Source organism: Panthera onca, chromosome A3 (assembly GCF_046562875.1).
Source record: "Panthera onca isolate mPanOnc1 chromosome A3, mPanOnc1 haplotype 2, whole genome shotgun sequence".
NCBI lineage: Eukaryota > Metazoa > Chordata > Mammalia > Carnivora > Felidae > Panthera > Panthera onca.
In genome coordinates this window covers 31,328,329-31,353,902 of record NC_138341.1, presented here as the reverse complement: position 1 = coordinate 31,353,902, position 25,574 = coordinate 31,328,329, and the positions used below count along the sequence as shown (strand labels likewise).

The following is a 25,574-nucleotide window of genomic DNA, read 5'->3' as shown; positions in this document are numbered from 1 at the left end:
TTTTTTTTTTTTTTAATTTTTTTTTTTTTTTAACATTTATTTATTTTTGAGACAGAGAGAGAGCATGAACGGGGGAGGGTCAGAGAGAGAGGGAGACACAGAATCTGAAACAGGCTCCAGGCTCTGAGCGGTCAGCACAGAGCCCGACGCGGGGCTCGAACTCACGGACCTCGAACTCACGGACCGTGAGATCACGACCTGAGCCGAAGTCGGCCGCTCAACCGACTGAGCCACCCAGGCGCCCCGAACCTGTGAGTTTTAATGTTGCTCTTTTAGCTCGTAGGAGAAGCCTCTGCAGTTACAACAGTCTATGTTGGAGGAATCTGCTAGACTTGCAGATGTGATCGGAGGTCTCAGTGGCAGGAGAGAAGAGCTATTTTGGAAACACATGGTGGACTAGTAGTTTGTGCCCAATACCTATCCTTACTATACTACCTGGGGAGTAAGGCAGTCTTAGATTTAAAACACTCATACTCATTGAACTGCAAATGATGTACATTTCAATGGATCTACCGAACTCACGAAGTTGCCTTTGTGTTGTGATCACTATCAAGGAGCCCAGTGTAGACCCCCTGGGGCGCAGTCTACCAGATCCCTCCCCCCCCCCCCCCCCCCCTACAGATCCTGCGCTTATCTCTGGGTGTTTCCCCAGCAGCACGTCCCAAGTCTCTCTTCTATTGCAGTACTTGATGCTTTGTCCTTTATGTTCCCTTCCCACTTTTGTTGTCTGTATGCTTCTTCCTTTCCCTGCCACCCAAGAGGGGATAGGTGGCCATTTTGCTTTAGTGGGTGCTGGGGAAGATAGAATAGAAACCAAGGTCATCTTATTCTTTGTTTCCTTGCTGTGGGGTTTGGGAATACCCTCATTTATTGAGCAGATGCAGATTCCCTGGAATCATGTGATTCTAATACATTCCATTTATTCTCTTTATTTGGGGTTCCTGAATTTATTTTTTAATTTTTGAGAGAGAGAGAGAGAGAGAGCAGGATGGAGAATCCGAAGAGAGCTCTGTGCTGAGAGCAGAGAGCCTGTTGCAGGGTTTAAACTCACAAACCGTGAGATCATGACCTGAGCCGGATGCTTAATGGCCTGAGCCACCCAGGCGCCCCAGGGTTCATGAATTTTTGTTGCTGAATTTCTCTTTCCTCCTTCCTGGCTCTCAAAGGGCACTTCTTTGCTTCTCAGCCTTTTCTTACCTTCCTAAATTGAATTTCCTCTTAACTTCCTCTTCTTATTCTTGACTGTTCACATCTAGCTCCTTTATCCCCAAATATCTCTTTTCCTGTTCTGTTTTGTTTTGTTTTTTCCACCAGAGACCTGTTATTTTCCTTCCAACCCTCCTGGAGCGTCTATGTGTGCACCAGGAATTTCGGTGGTGTCCTAGAGCTCTCCTGTCTTAATTTTGGGAAGTTACCACATATCAGTCTTCTGCCCATAATGTTTAACGTCCTTCCAGAGCGGCTACCGGCGCCTCCCTTCTCACATAGGCATTATGGAAGATGTTAAAGTTGCTCTGCAAACAGTTTTCTTCGTTAAAATATTAGGCTGAAAGATTTTGTGTGTTTTTTTTATGCAACTGCAACCTTTTTTTTTTTTTAATGTTCATTTATTTTTGAGGGATAGCATGCATGCAAGCAGCGGAGGGGCAGAGAGAGAGAGAGAGAGAAAGAGAGAGAGAGAGAGAGAGAGAGAGAATCCCAAACAGGCTCTGCACTGTCGGAGCCTGACGCGGGGCTCTATCTCACGAACCGTGAGATCGTGACTTGAGCTGAAATCGAGAGTGGGATGCTCTGCAACTTTTATGGTGAGAAGTAACCGCTTATCTTGTCAAGAACAAGTGCCCTACCTATAGTCCTGATCAACTTCCCCTAGTGTTTCTTCAGTGCATTTGACAAATCCTATCGCTCGCCATCATTCAGGAAGAAATAAAAGAAAACATGAATGTGTGTGAGGACAGAGTTCCAATTTGGGACAGAGGGTGTTGTTGGTCTTGACCTTCAGATTTAAATATACCCATGACTAAAATCTAAAAATGCTGTTTTCCAGATGGACATGCACATTTTTGGTTCTACATACTTAAAATAAAAACAGGAAGAAAACATTTAACCCATGCTGAAATTCTTAAGTATTTTTAACATCTGTTACAGGGCAATTTTGCCTTATTGCACTAGGGCCAGAATACAGCTGGCGAGGACAATGTTTCCCCTTCAAGTCCCTTTCGGCTTTGCCCCCACTTTCATCACGAGCGCGTGCATTGTTTTGTGCCGGGTGGGTCAAATATCCATTGCTCTTGCAGAGAGGACAAGTAGGATTAATGAGGAGTCACAACATCTGGAAGGTGCTGCAGACCCCTGGTTAGAGGGGAGAGGCCAGAATCCGAGGAACTGGCTTCCTGAGACTTCGAGGCACTCCCGGCAAGAGGTGAGAGGAAGAAACCGCAAAGTCTTGAGAATCTTTAGGCACAAGCAGAACTGTTTGGAACAAAGCGTGGCGGGGCTGGTTGGAGCTTGATCTCCCCGCCTCTGCATGGAATCTTCTCAGCTGTGGTGCCCAGTGGACCAGAGGCTCCAGGAGCATCAGCAGTCTGCATGTTTGGCAGCGATCCTAGCTCTCGCCATGGGCCCTGTCAGCACCAGCAAGGATGTGGCTTTGTCCTTAAGAGCTCTGAGGGAAGCGGAGGCTGAGGGCAGGGTGCTGGAGGAAATGGCAAACAGGTGCGCTGAGCACGGATACTTGCTCAAGGGGGAACAGACCAACCAGTCTGTAAGTGATAGTAGCAGGTTGCCTCCCCTCCCCTTTCAGTTTTATGGCAACGAAGGTACATGAAGTTTAAATACATTTTCAGGTGATCCTGTCACAAAGTCAGAATTGCAAGCCAGAGCCCTTACTGCTTCAGTTTCTGGGTTATCCATAGCAAGGGTGGTTATTTCTAAGGATGAATTTCCATGGATTAAAATACGAAACACACATTGTGCTGGGAGTGAGCCTACCTTTAAGATGCTCCAGAGGCTTCTGGAATGGAGCAGAGAATGGGTATGGGATTTGGATGTACTTGGCCTCTGCCAGGGTGGCCTAGTGTAGTATCCACAGTTATCCTGCCCCTCCCCAGCTCGCGGGCTGTCCCTCTTTCTCTCAAAAACAAATAAACATTAAAAAAACAAAAACAAAAACAAATAAAAATGGGGATAGTAATAGTACCTCAGATTTGGAGATATCGTGAAGCTCAATTGAAAAAAAAGTGATATAAATATATTATCTTATTATGGTAATGAGAATTACCAGACGTATGTAAGAACCTGATAGACGTTGTTAATAAGTCTTACTAGAGAATTCCAGGGATGTTCCCGTGATGTGAAAATCTGACTCTGGTGTCTTAGACTCCATTGTTTCTACTCCCCCCTAGAATAATAGCTTAAGGAACAGGCTTGCAGAGAGAGTGGAAAGCTTACTCAGGTGGCCGTCTGGCAAGGGGTGGGGGACGTGGACGTGCCTGTGTCCCAGTGCTCTGTGTGGGGTCTTGCTGAGCTCTGCGGTGAGGCGGCTTGGCCAGTCGGGTCACTGGGCACCTTGCACTCATCTGTGACGTTGCAGTCGGTCTGCCTGTGCTTTGGTCTTTGTGTGCCCAGGACCCAATGCACATTTTTGCGGATTCGGGTCACCTTGGTGAGACATGCCTGTCTGAATCACAGCTACAACCCTCATCTGACTCCTGGTTTAGGTTGAACACTCTGTACTCACAGTCATGACCTTCGGTTCCCAACTCAGCTAACTTTATTACTGGTCCTTCATAGTATCTGTGGTGACATCCAGGTCCCATCGCCACCTAACCCCCATGCACCATTATTTTTAATCTGCTGTGAGTGTTTCTTAAAGGAGCAAGTCCACTCTGTGCCATAGGTCCCTCCCGAGTTCCAGATGAGGGAGGGTGGAAAACCCACCTCTGCTTCCTGTAATCCCTTCAATCTATTTAACTTCCACTTCCTGGATACAAGCTCTAGAGGAGCAAACTAGGACACATATACCCTTTGTCTCTCTAGTCCTGCGTTCTCTAACTCAAAGGTGATAGGAACATGTAAAAGAAAAGAAGTAAAAGAGTTCTACAGTGGCCGGCTCCAACCGTATGTGGAGAGTAGAGGGAAAACATTGTTTGAGAAGTATGGAAGAAACCTAGTCTAGGGGGAAAATCCTTCCAATCACGAGATGGGTAAAATCATAAGAAGAAGATTTTGATCCCGTCAGTAACGATGAGAAGTGGAATTTCTCCCCTGTCAAGAATCTGCTGCAAAATGCAGCATATGCAATTATAAATGCCACATGCATTTTCAATTCAGAGTATTTGAGACTAGTCACTGAGAAGAAAACTTGATATGCCCTGAAATCTGACACTCCTGCACAAGAGAGACCTGATAGAGATCTACCCGAATTTGACAATAATCCTAAAACTTCACATGACATCAACAATAAAATGTTCAAGGCTGACAGAGACTTTTTAAAACTATCAATAAATAAGAACTTTATGAACTATGCAAGAAGAAAAACTAAATTGTCTTTCCATTTTGTCTTTAGAAAATGATATCCCTAAATTGGTATATTATGAAGAGCCAATCAAAGACTGAATTTTAGAAAAAAAGTATTTTTATTTTATTTTATTTTAATTTTTTTATGTTTATTTCTGAGACAGAGACAGAGCATGAGAGGGGGAGGGGCAGAGAGAGAGGGAGACCGAGAATCGGAAGCAAGCTCCAGGCTCTGAGCTGTCAGCACAGAGCCCAACGTGGGGCTCGAACTCACAAACTGTGAGATCATGACCTGAGCCGAAGTTGGTCACTCAACCGACTGAGCCACCCAGGCACCCCGAAAATTTTAGAAAATTTTAGAAAAAAAGTATTGGAAATGTATGCCATAAAGTTAATAAATTTTAGAAAAAAAATTTAGAAAAAAAGTATTAGAAATGTATGCCATGAAGTTAATTAATAAAAGTATTATTTTTCTGTATGTTTGTGGTATGTGTTAGCTTTATAAAATTTGTGGTTTCTTTTTTCAATTCTAGCATTCTTTTTTTTTTTAATGTTTATTTATTTTTGAGAGAGAGAAAGAGAGACAGAGTGCAAGTAGGGGAGGGACAGAGAAAGAGAGGGAGACACAGAATCCAAAACAGGCTCCAGGCTCTGAGCTGTCAGCACAGAGCCTGATGCAGGGCTCAAACTCACGAACCGTGAGATCACGAGCTGAGCTGAAGTGGGATGCTTAACCGATTGAGCCACCCAGGCACCCCTCTTTTCTCATTCTAAATCAACATTTATGGGGCTTCTGGGTGGCTCAGTCAGTTAAATGTCCGACTCTTGGGTTTTGGTTCAGGTCACCATCTCATGGTTCATGGGATTGAGCCCCACATGGGGCTCTGTGCTGACAGTGTGGACCCTACGTAGGATTCTCTCTTGCACTCTGTCTCTGCCCTTCCCCCTCTAGTTCTCTCTCTCTCTCTCTCTAAATAAACTTAAAAAAATTTTAAACATAAATATTTACTTTCACATCTAATTTTGATTCAGAATTTGTTTTCTTAAAGAGGTTCCCCAAATTCGTAGATGCTTTAGGCGCCACAAATCCTGGACCGGCTCCTGATGGGTGCTTCATGGCCAGTAGTCTAACTGACAGGGGCCACCAATGGATATTTGAGCACGCCTATGGGAACATGTCCTGCAAATGAATGCCATTGCACGCTTGTATTCCTGTCAAATAAAACAAAACAACGACAACAAAAAATTAAAACCCACTCTTCTAGACAGCAGAAGCAAGCAAGTAATTTTACCAAAGAGTGATTACCATGACCCTGAATTCAGTGTTTACTGTTGTTACATATTTGCTTATTGTTTTGCCACATATATATGTTTATGCATTGGTATCACACCATGTGCATGCATTCTCGTTATCTATTGTATAACAAATAGCTCCCAAACATAATGCCTTAAAACAACAGTCATTTCATTATGTCTTATGATATCTCACCTTCCTGGAGGACGATCAGGACAAGCTTGAAAGATAAATATTTGCCGATCAAGTGCCAGTGGCATTCCTTGCTGACATCTCAGCTCCAGGAAAGAATGGTTGTGGGAAATAGAAAGGAGGAGCTCATGTTCTGAGCACTTGTACTTGAAGATAGATCCCAAGAATATGAGGGAGGGGAGAAGTGACGTGGGGCTTGGGGAGCTGTATGAGGTGAGGTGCAGATCTGTCAAAATATAACGATGAAATTTCTCCGGTGGCAGTGAATCCAAGGATTACATAGGTTACAACAAGGACAATCAATTCTAAGGACATTGTCAAGGTGGAGTGTTCTGTCTGCCAACTGGCCAGTCAGATTTTGGGAGCTTGGAATTAAGCTTGGGTGTGAGATAGGAAAGGTTTGGCTGCTTTCCAGCTACAAATGAAATATGTTGATTGTTATAAGGCCAATGTAGATAATGTCCTAATCTTAAAAGAAGCTGAAATATGCAATTCCTTCAGGGAGGCCTGGATTTCCCACTGACTTCAAAGGCATTCCTGAAGGCTGGGGGTGATGGTGGTGATGTTAGGTGTGCCCAGATAGGCTGCTTCTGCTTGGGGAGGGTATCATTTCCTGCCCTGTTCTCAGATGAATTGAAAGCACATGGCAGGGTTCCCCCCAAGCCACAAGCACGTTTTCTGTATCATGATGGTTCATTCACTTCCTTGTTATTATTTTTGAAAAGATGTTATAGAATATGATAATAGTTCCTAAGGAGTTCCGGACCGTGTTCTTTTCTCTTGCATGCTGATCTTCATTTAAAAACCGGGCTCTGTCTGCTCTCCCAAATATCCTCAAGCAAGTCTAGTTCACAGATTTGGATTTTTGTGGCTCCTATTATTCGACTATTTTAGGGACTACAAGATACCTATGAATTCTGTAGAAGTTGGTCGTTCAAGTAGATGGTCCTGTTGCATTTAGGAGCGTGCTTCTCAGAATGCTGGGGGACGCCCTTGTCCTGGACTTTGAGTGGCGTCTGCCTCCACTCCAGCAACCTGAAACAGTTTCCTGGACATCCAGAAGCTGCTTCTAGCTACTTAGTGGTCTGTACAAATGGCTTCTGATTATAGAGTTTTCAGCTCCTAGCCTTTAGACCAGTGTGTAATCTGGAGACACATGGTTAAGAACACAGGCCCTGGAGGCAAACAGAACTGCATTTGAACTTCAGCTCTTCCATTTGCAAGTTATGTGGCCTTGAACAAATTATGTGACCTTTTGTTTTTTTTTTTTTTTTTTTTTCAACGTTTTTTATTTATTTTTGGGACAGAGAGAGACAGAGCATGAACGGGGGAGGGGCAGAGAGAGAGGGAGACACAGAATCGGAAACAGGCTCCAGGCTCCGAGCCATCAGCCCAGAGCCTGACGCGGGGCTCGAACTCACGGACCGCGAGATCGTGACCTGGCTGAAGTCGGACGCTTAACCGACTGCGCCACCCAGGCGCCCCAATTATGTGACCTTTTGAAACCCCAGTTTCTTTTTCTGTAAAAGGCTGGCGATGCCAATAATACTTGCCTCATCAAGGTATTTTGTAGATTAACTGAAATTCTGAATAGGTACTATTATTATTAATTGTGTCCTTGCTTTTCAGTCTCTTCCTAGACTCAAAAGAGCTGCTTCATTGGAGCAATAATCATGATGGCTACCATTTATTACCGTGTGCCAGCCACTGGGCTAAAAATTTGATCTACGTTATCTGTAATCATGGCAAAAATGCTAAGAAGAAACCATTACTTTACAGCAGAGGAAACTGAGGGTCAGAAAGGTTAACTAACCTTCTCAAGGTTATAAAACCAACCTGCAGAGCTGGGGTCTGAACTCTAAAGTTGGTGTTCTTTTCACTAAGCCACACTGATGCTAACGTATCCCAGTTCAAGTCGTTCTCTCTCGGGATCGATATGGGTTGCGGAGGTCATTGTTTCCCTCTTGCTCTGGAGAAAAAATGGACAGCTACTATTAAGCAGCAAGCCCAGGGGAAACCCAATTGCCCACAGTGTTCCATATGGAGCCGTTGCCTTTCAAGATGCAGACAAATACGAGACAAACACGGTTGTGTTGGAGAAGCATGCACTCACGTCCAGGCTTCTGCAAGTATTAGTCTCAAGGAAGCTTTAATGTTCTTGGTTTGCTCTCCCTTTTTCCTTTTTCTTCTTTTAAGTTTATTTATTTATTTATTTATTTTTTTTTTTTTAACGTTTATTTATTTTTGAGACAGAGAGAGACAGAGCATGAACGGGGGAGGGGCAGAGAAAGAGAGAGGGAGACACAGAATCAGAAACAAGCTCCAGGCTCTGAGCTATCAGCCCAGAGCCTGACGCGGGGCTCGAACTCATGGACCGCGAGATCGTGACCTGAGCTGAAGTCGGACGCTTAACCGACTGCGCCACCCAGGCGCCCCTTAAGTTTATTTATTTATTTAAGGGAGAGAGAGAGAGAGAGCCGGGGGGGGGTGGGTTGGCTAGGGAGAGAGGGTGAGAGAATCCCAGCAGGCTCCATGCTATCAGTGCAAAGCCCATTGCAGGGCTCGAACCCACAAACCATGAGATCATGACCTGGGCCAAAATTAAGATCATGATCATACCTTAACCGACTGAGCCACCCAGGCACCCCTCGGTTTGATCTCCCTTGTAGAATATAACCAAACGACCCTGGATCATCAGCTTTGAATCTAAGTAAAATCTCCCTGCCAATCAGTAACCCTGAGTCCCTATTCTTATCTACATCCACTCTGGTTTCCCTCTTCTGCTGCAAAACATTTCCTCTCTGGCCTCTCCCTCAAAATGTTTAATCCCAAAGAAATCCTCATGGTGGCCAAGCAGTTTTCTAGCCACAGTCCCGTGCAACTTCTGGCATTAATCAGTGGCCACTACCGCTGAGCCTGTGGGGTCCACCAAGGGATGGCAGTGATTGGGTCAAGCTCAGTGGTTCCTAGTGCTCCCGACGCTGCCAGACCCCAGGCCAGTCCCCCAACCTTGTTCTTCTGTTTGTCAGCTGGGCCCTGAAGCAACTCTGTCTGTGTGCAGAACTCTACGTGGTCGCGGGGAAACGGCTCATTCGTCTTCTGTCAGTGAGTCTTGCGCGAGAAAGAGAACATCTTCGCATGAAGGATCAGCAGCTCGCAAGCATGGCGTAGCTTAAATTACATTTCTAGGAGACACAACGCTGATGACATAACAAGGTCTATCTGTAGATGCAGGGTGCTCCTAACGCAGACAACTTTTTCACCCTCAGAGAGTTAGTCGTCTCGTGTCAGCCTCAGCAGTACCCAACACCTGTTCTATTGCAGCCACTATTTTATCTTTGTTTACCTGTTCCCTGACACGAACCCTGCCCCATCCATCCGATGCCCCCTAAACCAAGGGGAGAGTTTCGGCCACTGGATATCCAAATCTCTACTTCTTACTGGGAGGAACCGTCCTTCCACCTTCCATTGTTTCCATGAAGGTGAAAAAGATCATAAGGTCAGTTTCCATCAGTTCTTATACTCTCGGTACCTTGTGTTTTCCTTCCATAGAAAACTCAGCAAGAATCCCTGAGATAGGAGAGTGGGAGGTTTTCTTTAGGAATCACTGCCTTTTGTCTCTGAGAAGGCTTTTTTCTTTCTTTTTTTAAAATAAGGATTTGGCCCATCTTGATTCAGGCATAGTAACCACAGACTGGGGTGGGGGTGGGGGGCAAGATGCACAGAACACCAAAAGGAGAAAAGTATATCGGAGGAAAGGAAAGGGAAACACATGGGGAACCAGACTGACAGAATTGGATTCCTTAAAACTGAAGTGAGGGAAAACCATAACGTCTCTATTACATGACGTTTTGAATCTTCCAAAAGAACACCTACGCACAAGAGTAGAGAGTAAAATGACTTCTCAGGTAAACTTACAGGTCAATAAAGACCGCAGTAGCATTTCTGTTGACTATATAAGCTTTAATTTAGCAAATGATCTATGCTGTCCTGCTTATAAACTGTTTATTTCTATGTGTCTTGGCAAATTTTTTAGTGAGTAAATGACAATGTATAAATCTTTGTGGAATGATCCTTTTAGAGCTTTTTTCTTTCTTTGGTCTTTTAAAAAAATATACGGTTTTGGGCGCTTGGGTGGCTCAGTCAGTTAAGCATCCGACTCTTGATTTCAGCTCAGGTCATGGTCTCACAGTTCGTGAGTTCGAGCCCCACATTGGGCTCCTCTCTGACAGTGCGGAGGCTTCTTGGGATTCTCTCTCCCTCTCTCTTTGCTCCTCCTGTGCACGCGCACGTGCTCTCTCTCGAAATAAACAAATAAACTTAAAAAATAAAAAAATACTATATTCTTCAGGCCAATAATAAAGCAGAAAATGCCCTGACAAAACAAGCATCTCAAACTGTATGTCACTCCGATGTTAGGAGGATGCAACTTAGAAGTTGATAAAGGTCCTGCCATTGATGTCCAGATGAGGGAAAGGTTTATTATTCTTTGATTGTGGTGGTGGTTCAGGTCCCAGAACGGGACCTAGAACCCTCGGACAACCTTAGTTACTCAAAGAATATTGCCAACCATGGAAATGCTATTTCCTTAGTTTTATGTGACAACTGGAACAGACTCCTGATTCAGGTTAAATATATTTAGATTGAATCCATGGCTTTTCTGTACATCAGCTTTATTCTTCCTGTTCAACTTTTCAGGGAAATCAAGCAATTTCCAGAGGTCCTGTAAGAAAGGAAAAGGGAGTGAGTAATTATTAAGAGAAGAGGAAACGGGGAAGGAAGTTCTCCAATTCTCCTCAAAAGCATAGTGATGACATATTCACAACTGAACATCTGAATGCACGATTTCATACATAATAGGGGATTATGTACGAAATCAGAATCAGCTGGAAAATCCAGACTGGATGGTTCGAGAATATGCTGAGAGTTTTCCTTCTGTTCTAGGGACATAGAATAAGCTGTGAAGAATATCCCAAGGTATTTTAGCTATGTTCTATATAAAAGGAACAAGCTACATATCAGAAATGGAATTTGAGAGATGTTGGGCCATTAGTTAACCTGTTTAAAATTTTTCTATTATTGCTAACTTGTGCAAATATTTTTTTAGATATTTATTTTTGAGAGAGAGAGAGAGAGAGTGAGTGGGAGAGGGGCAGAGGTGGGGGTGGGGGGAACAAAGGATCTGAAGCAAGCTCTGTGTTAACAGCAGAGAGCCTGATGTGGAGCTCAAACTCATGAACCACGAGATCGTGACCTGAGCCTAAGTTGGATGCTTAAACGACTGAGCCACCCAGGTGCCCCATATGCAAATATTTTCTAAGATTTCTTCCAAGAAGGAAGTCATAGACATTAGAATGTCCAACTTAAACACTTCCTCTTGAAATCAAGATCCCTTCTATCCTCTATCACAGAAATTTGTTAGAAGCCCAAATGAGCCACTTGCAAAGTAATTTTTTAAAATATTTTGGGCAATACAGCAGGACTACAGAAGATTTGTAAAATAGAGAATAAATATAATCCCTGTATCATCTTACCAGTTTTTAACATACCTCCTACCAGTTTTTCTATGTCCATACATGTCTTTACATAGTTGTAATCCACTTTTTTCCTCCTTGACATTATAAAAATTTTCTTCTGCCACTAAGTTGTTAATGGTGATTATTTTTAATAACTGAAGAGTGAGACATGAAGTTTTGATCGATCTTTGATCCAATTAAAGAGATAGGTTTTGTCCTTTAAAAGAAACAATTAAAAAAATTTTTTTTACATTTTTAAAATTATAAAACCCAAACAAATCAATTTTGGAAATAATTTTAAAATTACAGAAAAGTTTCAAGAATAATAATAAATATTGACCACCTATAGGTTTGATATCCAGATTCACTATTGCAAATATTTTGCCCCATGTGCTTTATTGTTTCCTTTCTTCCTTTCTGGTTTTTGCTTTCTTCTTCTTCTTCTTCTTCTTCTTCTTCTTCTTCTTCTTCTTCTTCTTCTCTGTCCCTCTCTCTTTCTCTCTGTCTCTAATATTTTCTAAACCATTTGAGGAGAAATTTTATACATGCTGGCTCTTTAAGATACTCCTGTATGTATTTTATATAAATAAGAAATAAGAATATGCTTTCACAAATTTACTACTGATACGGTACTTTTACCTACCATCTGTATTCCAATTTTGTCAGTTGACTCCATAGTGTCCTTTATAGCATTTCCCCCTCCTGTACAGGATCCAGGCTAGGATCAGATCAATATCTGATGTAGTTGGTTGTTATGCCTTTTCAGCCTCCTTTAATCTAGAACATTTCCAGTCCTTTTTCTTTTATGACACTGACGCTTTTGAAGAAAATATCCCCCCCCCCCTTTTTTTGAATAGAATGTTTCTTGTTTTAGGTTTGTCTTAGGTTCCCTCATGGTTAGGTTCATGCCAGATTGGCATACTACATAAGCGATGCTGTGTTTTTCTCGGGGCATCACATGTGGAGGCACATGATATCCACTTGCCTCCTCACTGGTGATGTTAAATATTTTTTTCAGTACTCTACACCCAACATGGGGCTTGAACTCATGACCTCGAGATCAAGAGTCACATGCTCTATCAACTGAGCCAGTCAGGCACCGCTGGGGATGTTAATTTTAATCACCTAGTTAAAGTGTTGTCTAATTTCCATTTCTATTTTTCTCTTGCAATTAATAAGCAGATGTGAAGAGAAACTTGAAGACACACAAATATTCGACCCTAGATTTGTCAAATTTTCACCCCAAGATTTAGTATCCATTGATGATTCTTGTCTGACCTAATCTTTGCTGTCATGGTTGCAAATTGATGAGTCTTTAACTCTAGCACGGTCTCCACATTTACCAGTTGACCCTCAGCATTCTACTGTAGACAAGAGTCTTCCCTTTATCTGTCTGTCTACCTCCTATCTATCTATCTATCTATCTATCATCTATTTATCTATCTAATCTGTCATTGGTATAGACTCATAGATTCTTATTTTCTCTATTTTCTATAATTCATTGTAGTCCTTAATTGTGTTAGTCCTTAAATTGTTTCAAATTTGGCCAGTGGGAGACCCTTCTGTGTCTTTTTGATATGCCCTATCTTTTTTTTTTCTTTGAGTACCTCCTTATTCTGTCACAAAATGATGCTCATGTATCATCTTGTACCCACCCTGTTCTAGCTCAGAAACCAGTGATTTCTCTATGGACTCCTGCTTCCTTTCAGTAGGGAATCATATTAGAGACCAAGTTTGGGCATTGGGTATGATCATTGCTACTTGGGTGTCTTTGCTTATAGGCATATTCTGTGGATAGGAAAAGGAAATATATGCACGTACATATACACACATAATCTGTACATATGCATATACGTATATATGCACATTTACACTTACATACACACATGTATGTATTCATTTTTATAAAGCTTCAGTCCATATCAATACCTTCAGTGTAGTCTATCCCATAGGATTCACCTTGCTTTCCCCCTTTCATTATTTGTATGACCCTTCTTCCACATTGAGAACCCTGGCTCTCAACAATATCAACACATTTACTCATCTATCATTCAGCTAAAATATGTTTATATATTTACTCATATCTAAATACACTTATATACTATAGAAATATATATAGATTGATGATATATATCAATATTATATACATCTATAATACAATCTATAATACATCTAAAATAGATTCAGAATTGCTTTGCCCATACCTCTACAAAAACAAGCCTACTAAAAAGGCTTCAGGATTTGTTTGCTGTTCTCCCCCTACCCTGACAAAGATTGAGAAATGTTTATAGTCTGATTCTATGTTTGTAAAGTACTTGGATTAGTTGGCTCTTTTTTCCTCTTCAGTGCGGTTATGTTATTCATTTAAATACTTTTATAATCATTTATTTGGTTTGCTTTTAGTTTTAGAAACCCCTTCCCAACTTTAATTTTTTGATCATGTGAAACATGTTTTCAAGAGTCAACACTATATAAAACGGTATAGTGAGAAAAGCATCACTCCATTCTGTATTCCTTTTGCCTTATTCCCCACGCACCCCCCTTTCAGGGAACTATTGTTTTCTCTTTAGCCTTTCGGAGCTTCTTTTTGGACACATAAGTGGATACACGCACGTTTTCTTATTTCTCCCCGTCACTCGAAAGGTAGCATACTACAGATGCTCTTCTGCAGTTTGATTTATTCATGTAAGAATATCTCTTGGGGATTACTCCCTATCAGTTCATAGAGGTCTTTCTTTTCTCCATTTACAGCAACGAATTACCCCATTATGAGTATTTATCATAGTTTATTTAACTCATCACCGATGCCCAGATAGCTCGTTTCTAATATTTTGCAACTGCAAATAATGCTGCAGTGAATAACCTTGTGCAATTTGTGTGTGTGTGTATTATTGGAGTTGTGCCTTCAGAATTATTGCCCAGAAGTGTGATTGGCAGGTCAAAGTGTAAATGCGGATGAAGTTTGTTGGACAATGCCAAATTCCTCTCCATGGGGGCTGTACCATTTTGCATTTTCAGTGAGAAAGCAGTGTGTGAGTGCCTGTTTTCCCCCATGTCCTTGCCAACACGATGTAATCATAAGCTTTTGAATTTTTGCCAAACTGATGGGTGAGAAATGGTGTCTTAATGTTGTTTTGAGTTTCTCTTATTACGAGTGAAACTGAACATTTTCTCGCATGTTTAGGGTCCATTTTTATGATGCCTTTGTCGCAAATTGTGGACATCTTTTGCCCATTTATTCATCGGATTTAAAGATTTTTAAAGTTGTGTATTTGGAAGACATAGCTTTTAATACAATTTACACTAACGGAAGGCAGAATCCCAAAGTACCTGCTGTGGATAAGCTATGGTTTCTGCCCTCCACGAATTCACAGTGTGTAAAATGAACACTATCACAGTGGATATGAGCAGAAACTCTGGACCCAGATTGCCTAGACTTCTTCAAAGGCCAGTCCTGACACTTAGGCACATTTTAAGCCTCTTGGAACTTTAGTTTTTTCTAACTGTAAGATGAGAATATTCAGAGCATATACCTCTCAGGATTAAGGATGAAATGACTTAACACATGATAAGTACTTTGAAGGGTGGCTGGAACAGTAAACATTTCATAAATGTTAGCTATTTAGCAGTCAAGAAAATGCTCTGAAACCCACTCATCTGAGCCCATAAGAATTTTGTTTTAAATAGTTATAAAAAATGAGGACCTGGAGGTTTTGAAACATTAGGTGAATCAGTGGTAGAACCTGAGTTTTTTAAAAGTAATCTCTACACCCAGCATAGGGCTTGAAGTCAAGATATTGAAATCAAGAGTCATATGTTCCACCACGGAGCCAGTCAGGCACCCCTGAATAAGACAGATCTTTGAGCCCCTGGAGCTCACTTTCTTATACTGGAGGGGTCTGTGGGCTGTAGGAAGGAAAAAAAAAACAAAACAAAAAAAACCTAAGTAAACTAATTTTGTCTGTCTTGTTGATTACTCGTCATTCAGCACACACAACAGTGTTAGAACTCATTTGTTAAATGAAAAAAATGAGGAATAAATGACTGAGTAGTGAAAAACGCAGCTCGATATGTAGTTAGGGCCCAAATCATGAAAGGCCTTGCCAACTATTCTGAAGAGTTTGGACTTTATCCTGAGCAGAGAAATCACATCACCGAACTTGCATGGAAGAAAACTTAAGCCAGTGGCTGCGTGGAGGACCCACAGCAGAAGGGCCCCCAGCAACAAGCCACCTCGGTGTAGTGGGAAAGAAATGATGAGTGCGGAATCAAGAGGGAGTCTGAGGGGATGGAGAGGAGAACTGGACAGAGATTTAGAAGTCAAGACTGACTTTACACACGCTTGGTGTAGAAGGAGGGTGGGGGAGGGACAAGTCTGCAGTAACACTGAGGTTTCACTGTGATGAGAAACTGAAGAGGGATAGCTGACTGGGGAAAACAAAGAATGGATTTTCCAACACACACAGATATGAGGCGACCGTGGGACAATGCTCAGTCTCTTGACTGTACTTGCATTTAGCTTCTCGACACTCCTTGAACTTGGGAGCTGTGTGGGCCTGTTCGGGGCACTGTAGTAGCAGTCTATGACATTAATATAGTGTCTGACCCTGGAAAGGATACCAGTTAGGTCGATTGACTAGGAGGAGTGCAGCCTTAACTCCCTGGGGGTTCCTGATGGGGGTGCACCCAGTAGTAAGTTCACTGCTGACTCTAACGGAAAGTTTATTCTTTGACTGCAAAAATACTCCCTTTTGCATCTTTTTTCATGCCCAAGATGATACCTTGCAGAAAGCAGATTGTTGGCCATACTAGATAGATGCCGCATAGGGAGATTATGAAAGGAAATCCATCATCAGGCCAGGCTTATGGCTTGAGCCTTGAACCAGGATGCAGGGAGTTAGGAAGTCCAGGAGGAGCTTCAAGTCCCTTTCCATAAAGACAGAGAACAGATGAATAAACAGACAGCCCAATGAAAACTCCTCTAAAATGGCACCCTGAAGCTTTCATGACACCAGTGCTTTCCAAGAGATTGTGCAGGAGGTAAGGCTGTAATATTTAGACTTTTGAGAAGACATGGACAAGACAGCAATTCAGATACCTGGACGCCTGTCTTTACCAAGGAAAAGGAGTTTTCAATGCATTGGTGATGTAGTAGAAATCCAAAAGAAAAGAGACTGTGTTTCACAGAAGCTTCCACGGACTGGTGTTTATTTTAAAAAGTGACCTGCACTTTCTTCAGGATATCACTGGATCCTCACAAGGAGGTTTCATCATAGTTAGGAAAGGACCTACTACAATTCATTTTGTGATGACAGTGCTTTCTGGCTTGTCCCTGCAAGGTACTAGGGGCAAGAGAAGGTATGCAGTCAAGAAGATAGGGGGGAGGGTCTCATAAGCAGATGGGAGCTATTGCAAATAAACCATAGGATGGTCTCTGGAGGGGAAGCAACATTAGGGACTTGGGCGAGGAAAGATCAAGAGGAAAAGCAGGGCAGAGCAATAGCTTAGGAGGAAGGCAGGTAGGGTGGTATCCCCCACAGAAGGTGGCGGATAAAAAAGAGAAAGAAAGGCGTGCGAAAGCAACCGCACGTGCAGGGCACGAGTTAAGGATTACGAAGAAGAGCTGTAAAAAGAATTGGGTTACTGAACTGGGAAGGAGGGACTTGGTTCTCTGGAGATCCCTTCTGCGTTCACACAGACCAGCCCAGCGCTAAGGGGGTGTGGTACTGAGCTCGCAGCGGTGCGGATGCCAGGTGACCGCGGTGGGGGCGCCGCCCAATCCCATCCAGTAGCGGGAGGCCAGGAAAGCCTAGGGACAGGCTGACAGTCGGGCAGGGAGGCTGGCAGGGCGGAGGCGGAGCGAAGGCGCCGATGGGCGGGACGGGGGAGGGCGTGGGGAGGACAAGGAGGCGCTGGCTACTGGCGGCGCTAGGACCCGCCAGCGTCCCGCCGGCTCCCGGGAGGTTGATAAAGCGGCGGCGGCGTTTGACGTCAGTGGGGAGTTAATTTTAAATCGGTACAAGATGGCGGAGGGGGACGAGGCAGCGCGGAGGCAGCAGCCGCACCAGGGGCTGCGGCGCCGGCGGCGGACCAGCGACCCAAACACCGGGGTTAACCACGTCTCGTCCACGACCTTCCTAGGTACGCGCCGGCGGGGCGGAGGCCGCAGGGTCCCGGTGGGGAGAGGGCGCGGGCCGCTCGGACCCGCGGGCACCGGCCGCAGGCGGCGGGGTCGTCGTCCGCGGCTGGCTCAGCTCTCTTCCCGCCGTCGCGTCTGGCGGCCGCGGGGCCTAACCCCCGCCGCGCCCCGAGCTCCCGCGGCGCGCGGCCTGAAAGGGCGGCCCTCGGGCCGCGGCTCCCGCAGCTGTCGGGTGAACGGGCGGCGCGCGCGTCTGCGCCCGGGCGGCCCGGCCCCCTGCCCGCCCGCCGCGTGGCTGCCGCCGCGTCCGCCCCGACCTGAGGGGGCGGCCTTGAGCCGGGGCCGCAGACCGGGGGCGCGGGGAAGTCGGCGGCGCAGCGGCTGGGTGCTGGAGAGCCCCGGACGCGGCAGGGCGATCTGTCTGCCGGCGGGCACTCGCTGCCCTCTGTCTCAGAAAGGGAGGACGGAGTGGCTAGGGCTTTATGGGCTCCACGGAGGAGGAGGACGCGGAGCGCGTGGGGGGAGCAGACACCTCGCTGCCAGGTCGGAAAGCTCTCCAGACACCCTTCCAGGAGGGAACCGCAGTCCGCAGGCCAGGGCTGTGCCCCGGGGCTCGCGTTCCGGGGCTCCTCGGCCCCCGAACCCACTCCCGCCGGTTGCGCGTGGCTAGGATGCAAGTCCAGATTTAGTTGTTAAACTAGGCTGGTGAGCCGTTTACTAGTCACCCAGACGGTAGTGAGGCCCGATCAGACTGAAAGGTCTGTGGTGTGAAGTCACCTGATCCTTCGCTCCCCGGTTTTGCTGAATGTGAGCTCCTACTGTACGTGTACCAGGAGCGCCCCTGCCCCCTCCAAGACGCATTTGCTTTGGCAGCGGAGTGTTGTGTGTCCCTCTCCTAACACCCCTATTTTTAGGAGTTCAGCATTTGATCTTTTGCTGTGGTGTGAACCGAACGCATGAAATCCTGATTGAGAATTTTGATAGTACTTAAAGGCATGAAGTTTTTCAAATGCTTATAAACAGTAAAAGCTTACGGTTAGGGAAGTATGGCCGGGGCATAGAGAAGATTTTATAAACTACACTAAACGTGAACTTGTGTTCTTCAGATTCCTCTTTCCACAATCTGATAATGGTTTAGTGAGATGAGATGTAAAACATTTTGATAAGATGTTATCCGTGAAGACACTTCAAGAGAAAAGTTTATGTGAACTATGTATTTCATCATTCATAGTAACCCTTGGACATGGTGACCATATGTCAGAGGCGACGATAAACTTTAGAGTTTTGATACGGGATAAAGAACAGGAAATAAAGTTTATTTTATTATTGCCTGCCAAAGAAAGCACTTGACAGAACTGTTTACATAGAAAAACCAAAATACAACCAGAGAAGAGGGGTTTTGCTTTAGATCTCTTCTAGTTGGAATTCTCAAATAATTAGTTTTGGAATGCTGATGGATTGATTAATTTAGATCTTTTGGACCCTAGAGGTCTGTAGTGTGTGTGTGTGTGTGTGTGTGTGTGTGTGTGTGTGTGTGTGTGTGTGTAAGCTCTTGTGCTTTATATATATATATTTTTAAGGTGACCGTTTTAGATGTTGTTTCAGAGTGTTTTATGTACTTGCCTTATTAGGAGAAGCAAAACTTTATGACTTAGTCATGGTGATGAACACTGTTTTTATTTTGTGGTACATTGGAAAGAGATGTGATTCTTAAGAGTTGATAAATAGGGCTCACTATTTATTAAATGTTCTGTCTGCTACTCAGAGGTGTTTGTGTGCTTTTTCCCCCCTACTCTGGAGGTAGCCCTTCACTTGGTAACGATACCTATCAAATGACTGCCTAAAACCTGCTAATTTGCTCTGAAGTCTCTCAATACTACATTAAAATCCAAATAAAACTTCTTAAGATTTGTGTTTAAAGTCCTTGCAGACAGGCTGTGAATGAGTAGGGACTCATCTATTTTTGACTTTGTAGAAGCAACTCTTTGTCTCCCTCTGCTTTCTGAATAAGTAAAGTTGAAGAACTGAGTTGGGGTGAGTCAGGTGCCACTCCAGTAGTTCAATCTTACGAAGGTGCTTTGTGTCTCTTAAGAGAAATGCTTACTCTCTTTAGGAATGTACGATCTTTATAAAGTACTTATGTACTCTTGTATTTTAATGGCTTTGTGGGGTGATAGGAATCTGTGGATGTGATTAAATCTCCTTAGTAAGGTGTTTCAGAATTCCTGGAAATTCTTTATTTGGTGAAGAAAGATCTGCCTTACAGTTAAGAGGTAATTATTATAGGGAAAATAAACTGTGAGTTAAAATGAGATTCTGGCCTTAAGTCAAGTGTGTCCATTTGGGATTCGATTTTAGTTTGCCACTATGTTTTAACTTTAGGATAAAATTTTTGAATATTCACAAGTGAAAGTAACTTTCTTGAAATTGTTAGACCTTTTCCAAAATTGTGCTTTTTCCACTTGTCTAGTATTAAACAGTTGTTAAAAGTACCTGGAAAACTGTCACCTCGTTCCATGCTGGAGTTCAAGACATATTGTGAGAGGGATGCCTGGGTGGCTCAGTGGGTTAAGCGTCCCACTTCAGTTCAGGTCATGATCTCACGGTTCGTGGGTTCGAGCACCGCGTTGGGCTCTGTGCTGACAGCTCAGAGCCTGGAGCGTGCTTCGGATTCTGTGTCTCCTCCTTCTCCCTCTGCCCCTCTCCCGCTCGCACTGTGTCTCTCAAAAATGAATAAACATTAAAGAAAAATTTTTTTTAAATTGCGATACTTTTTAGCAAGATGCATTAAAAAATTGTTTATGCTCGTTTCAAATACTTGTTTGACATGATTGTGAGCAAAGCCTTTTGGCAGGCTCTCAAAGTTAAGAGACAGAAATGTAAAGAATGGGAGTAGAAGTCAAACTTTTTTGTAACGGTGATTTATTGCTTTACAGAAGTTTTCTCTGGGGTGGCTACAGGGAAACCCCCTTTTTTCTTTAAAAAAATGTAATGGTATTCTGTGTAACCATTTTAGGGTTCTAAAATCCAGGTATGTTAACTTTCTTGGGCATTATTTAACTTAAGGAAGATAGATGTGAGTATTGAGTTGCTGAACTTGATCCCCCAATGAATTCATTACCCATGTTAAGTTTCTTCCTATCCTTTACTGTTCCCTATCACCTTTAGTACAGAAGAATGGTTGAGGGCTTTCTCTATAGCTTTAAAAGTGAGTAGTTGAAAAAACTCCACCAATCTGAAAATATGGTGGCAATAGGATAATCCTTGATATTTTATAAAGTGCTTTAAACATCTTGCTTTGATTTTTTTTTTTTTCTTTCTTAAAATCTGCCTTTGAGAGATCCCATTGGAGGGAGTGATTTTGACTTGTCTACAGTCACAGAAACTACTCAGAGGCACTCTTACCCCTGTAGACTTGGAGGAGAGTATGGGTCTTTCTTCCTTGAAAATTATCACAGGCATAATTAGAAATGCCAGGGTAAAACTGTTGAATGATGTCTGAAATCATACTAATGATTTTTTTTTTTAGTTTTATAGGCATTTAATAGCTTACCAATTGATACAATAGGATTTTTTTAATATGCACAAAACATGAATAAATTTTGTTTTACGCAGTCTGAGAGCAACAACTCTTACTGTAAAACACAAGAGCAATATTATATACATTCCTTTACTGATTTTTTTTTTAATTGTGTTAATATCTTCAGTTAACGTTTACAATCTGGGAACTGTTTTCTCCACTCACCACCACCTCTGCAACATTCATATGAAATCAGTGCTTGCTTTCATGTCAGTGTCAGATCAACTTCTAACTCGAAGATTTTGTGTTCGTTTCTGTCATCTTCATAGTGAGCCTTAGGGATGCCTGAAGGATAGGCAGGACAAAAAGCAGTTGTGACTTGTAAATCCAGCTTGCCCTTCCCCCACCCTACTGAAAACAAACAAACAAACAAACAAACAAAAAAACCCCAAAACCTTTTTCACCAATTTTGTACATGTCTTCTCTCTACCAGGAGATTGTTTTTTGCATCATCTAGATTAATTAACACATTGGACTTATATACAGCTGGACAGAAAGTAACCATTTTAAGTGCCTTTTCCTTCAACAATTTTAACTTCAGTTGCTTAAGGATTGGGACAGTTAGTGAGTAACGATAGAGCAAGTCACTAAGTGGAGTAGGAGATTTTAAAGTAGAAAGGGAAAAGGTAGAAAGAAGAATTCATAGAAAGAAGTAGAATTCACGAAGTAGAACAACTTTGCTTATTAAGTACATTGAGAAGTACAAAATATTCAGAAGTGCAAAGCCAAGATAACTATTTTACAAATGAGTTTTCAAGTCATTGGTAATCCTATCTCTCTGTTTAGGTGTACATATATTTGCTAAACTTAGGTAGATTTTTGTAAAATGTGTATTTAAGTAGCCACCCTCACTATCTACTGTGGGATAAATGGCTGTAGGTAGGCGGTTTTATGGGCAGATGATATCTATTAGAAGGAAGTGTTAAGTCATGAAAGACTTATTTATACATTCTCTATTTTCCCAAGGAGATAGTGTACATTTTGATTAATTTGGGGTTTAGTTTTCTGACCAGTACAGGTAGGATCTAGGGGATGCCTGGGTAATGTACTATCTTAATAGAAATTATTCATACAAATTATATTTCTGTGACTGGCATCAAAATAACCAGTAACTCTAGTAACTTGTTGGTGAACTATGTAACTTATGAAAGAGCTTATCAAGGATCTATAGTACATTTCATCTTTTTATTGCATAATACTCTGTGGGGGTAATGTTTCTTTAATTACAGAGAAGCAAGATAGTGCATTGGGAAAGAATGAGGAATCAAAAGCTGAGTGACATCACTTAAACTCTCTGAGCCTTGAAGCCCCGCACATATAGCAGTGATGATAATCCCATGATAGGGCTGTTGTGGGAACAAATGAGATGACAGGTACAAGTGTTCTGTAAATTGTAAAGCTGTCTGTGTTTAAGAGAAAGTAATGTACATGTAAGAATGTGCCAATTCGACTATGCTGTTATATAGATGTGTATATTTGCAGTCAGTCTCTTCTAATTTTTTTTCACTGCAGTGTGGACAAAGGTTTATTTTGAGCAAGGGTAGTGGGTACATTTTTAACTTTATCTGTAAAATGCTGATAATGTGTTCATGATTAGGGATATTGCAAGTATTAAATGTGATAAATGTGCTTAACCCACCGGCAAACATTCTGTTGATGGTAGTTATTACTATAATGTATAGTTATTTAAGATGAGACTCTGAACTAAAAGTTAAGTTTCACAATAGGTGACTTGAAAGACCTTTGTTAGTTTTTATAAGATAAAAATATACATGCATATTTCTCAGCCGTCCTCATTTTAATAAATTTGCACTTTAGAGAATCAGTTAATCATATGGCAAAACAGTCTTCTGAAATTGTTAAATTTTTTTAAGATTATTTATTTTTTAGAGGTAGAGACAGTGTGAGCAGGGGAGAGGCAGAGAGAGAGGGAGACACAGAACTCAAAGCAGGCTCCAGGAGCTAAGTTGTCATCACAGAGCCTGATGCAGGACTCGAACTCACAAACTGTTGAGATCATGACCTGAGCTGAAGTCGGGGGCTCAACCGACAGAGCCAGCCAGGTGCCCCTGAAATTGTTTATTTCAATTATAGGATTCAGTATGAAGTAATTTCTTAGTTAAGGTCATGGCAGTTTCCAAGTGGAGTGAATTGACTTTTCAGACAGTAAATGTGTAGAATATAATGGGTCTGTTATGCCCAAGAGTGCCTCAAGAATAATTGACTTGATTATACAAATTGTGAATCCCAATAAAAGCTTTTTTCCCCCTACATGTAATAATCATTTATAGTAGAGTCATGGATAGTGCTTAGGACATATTATTTTAACCAAAGACTTACTTTTGAATTCTATACACTTCTTACGATCATCAGAATGGATTTAGAATGGAGGCTTTAATTTAGAATGGAGGTTTTAATGCTAGCTCTATAATAACATTTTTTCCTTCCTGGGAGGTAATATCTGCCCTAGCAAACTTAAGCCAATTTACAGGTGTTTTGGGTTTGTTTTTTTTTTTTTTTTTGATTGTTAAATAGTCTGTGAAGGCACTTTAGAAACTTTAAAGCCTTCTATAAAGAAACTTTTTAAAGGGGGTGAAATTGGAATGCTAAATGAGCTACTCTTTCATATTTGAATGAATGGGTTTATGAGATATTAAAAGTTGGATTAAATTCACTTTTATCAGAATGGGAGGGAGTTGATTTTTTTGAAGTAAGTTGTAGAGAAACTTTGACACGAAATCACCCTTCTTCTGAGATTTTTTTTGAAGACCTTTGTTAATCACATCTTCAGAAATTGCTCTTTTCTTTTCATCAGCCCTTTAATTTTAAAAATAGATGTGTCAATATGAACTGTGGAAATTTTGTTTAGAGTTGAGAGACTTTTTATTGCAGGAGAATGGCTGTGGCCTTGGGTATTTATCAAATTCTGAAGTGTAGGCTAGAAGTTCTTAGAAAGGTTGAACAATGTTGTTGATGCCAAATGTCTTACAATTAGATATTAAGATAGAAATGTACTGCATTTAAATTACAGCTGAACTTGTGATTGGTTAGAGCTTTTAATCTAATACAAGTCGTGGATAATTTATACCTTGTAAAAGTTTTAATTTTTGTAAAATTTCAAAAGCAGTAAATCTTTATAGACTTTGGAAAATACAAATAAAATAAAAAAGAAGAAATAAAAATAATATCAACTAGTGGTAAGTGATATGGGAAACAAAGGCAAAAGAAAAAATTAAATTTCCTTGCTACTTATAGCCCATTGACAAGTCTTTGAGACAGGCGTAGTGACCTTCCTCTAGGAACTCAGCTGCCTCAATGATGACACTTTGCTAAGGGCAAAAGGCAATATTAGCTTAACATCCCGATCTCTAGGGTCCTAGAGGATTCTGTAAGTCTACTTTAACATATAAAAACTCCTTAGGAAACTTCTTTTATCTCTACCCCCCAAATACATGTCAGCAATCATCCTCCAAGTATATGGCCCACTGATATACATCTCAAGGATCTGGTGACTAAGGTTTTATTAGACAGTAATAAATGAACTTTTCCTAACAGTAGCTAGCCCCCTTAAGGTCCTGGAAACCTTGTTTCCAAAATTCCTTAGAGACTTGCAGTGTCCCTAAACCCCCTCCCAACCTGAAGGTATGTAATCAGTCATCCATCACAACCCTAGTGCAGCTCTTTCTGCCCATGGAGCCGGTGCCATGCTTTAATAAAACCACCTTTTTGCACCGAAGAGGTCTTAAGATTCTTTGTTGGCCGTTGGCCCTGAACCCCAACATTTCTACATCAGTAAGTACTGCTAACATTTTAGTGTACATCTTTTAGTATATATCCTTTTTGAATGCATAATTTAATTTTTCCTAAATTGGGATCTTACTGTAATTTTGTAATTTGCTTTTTCTTTAAAAAAATATTTTTTTAATGTTTTATTTACTTTTGAGAGAGAGAGAGAGAGGCAGAGTACGAGCGGGGGAGGGGCAGAGAGAGAGGGAGACACAGAATCTGAAGCAGGCTCCAGGTTCTGAGCTGTCAGCACAGAGCCTGAAGCAGGGCTCGAACCCATGAGCTGTGAGATCATGACCTGAGCCGAAGTCGGACGCTTAACCGACTGAGCCACCCAGGTGCCCCTGTAATTCACTTTTTCATTCCATATTGTATTTCCTTGTGTGATTAAATAATCTTTACAACATGATTTTTAAAGTGGCATTAAAAATGGGGATTTTTTTTGTGAACAATGCTGGCAAAACATCTTTGTAGATAAATTTTGACCTTTAGGATATAGTTTTAAAAGTAGGTGGGTCAAACTACCTATATGTTTTCAAGATTGAAGAC

The 25,574-nt window shown here is 42.1% G+C and overlaps 1 protein-coding gene and 1 long non-coding RNA gene across 4 annotated transcripts in view; one reads left to right on the top strand and one right to left on the bottom strand.

Annotated features, from left to right (window-relative positions):
* Positions 1-4,997: 4,997 nt before the first annotated feature.
* LOC144615826 (uncharacterized) lies at positions 4,998-10,096 on the bottom strand. The gene is made up of 3 exons (XR_013554436.2): positions 9,014-10,096; positions 7,818-7,973; positions 4,998-5,730 (listed from the first exon to the last, which is right to left on the bottom strand). It is a non-coding gene; the product is annotated as an uncharacterized LOC144615826 (long non-coding RNA).
* A 7,399-nt stretch (positions 10,097-17,495) lies between these two features.
* The window catches only part of ATL2 (atlastin GTPase 2), a 56,302-nt gene continuing 48,223 nt past the window's right edge, over positions 17,496-25,574 (top strand). Inside the window, exon 1 of one of the 3 annotated variants that reach the window (XM_078444785.2) lies at positions 17,496-17,661. In XM_078444785.2, coding sequence (XP_078300911.1) covers positions 17,544-17,661 — 118 coding nt within the window. In that variant the 5' untranslated portion in view covers positions 17,496-17,543. The remainder of the gene's footprint in view (positions 17,662-25,574) is intronic. The other 2 variants (XM_078444786.2, XM_078444787.1) reach the window with 2 other exon arrangements.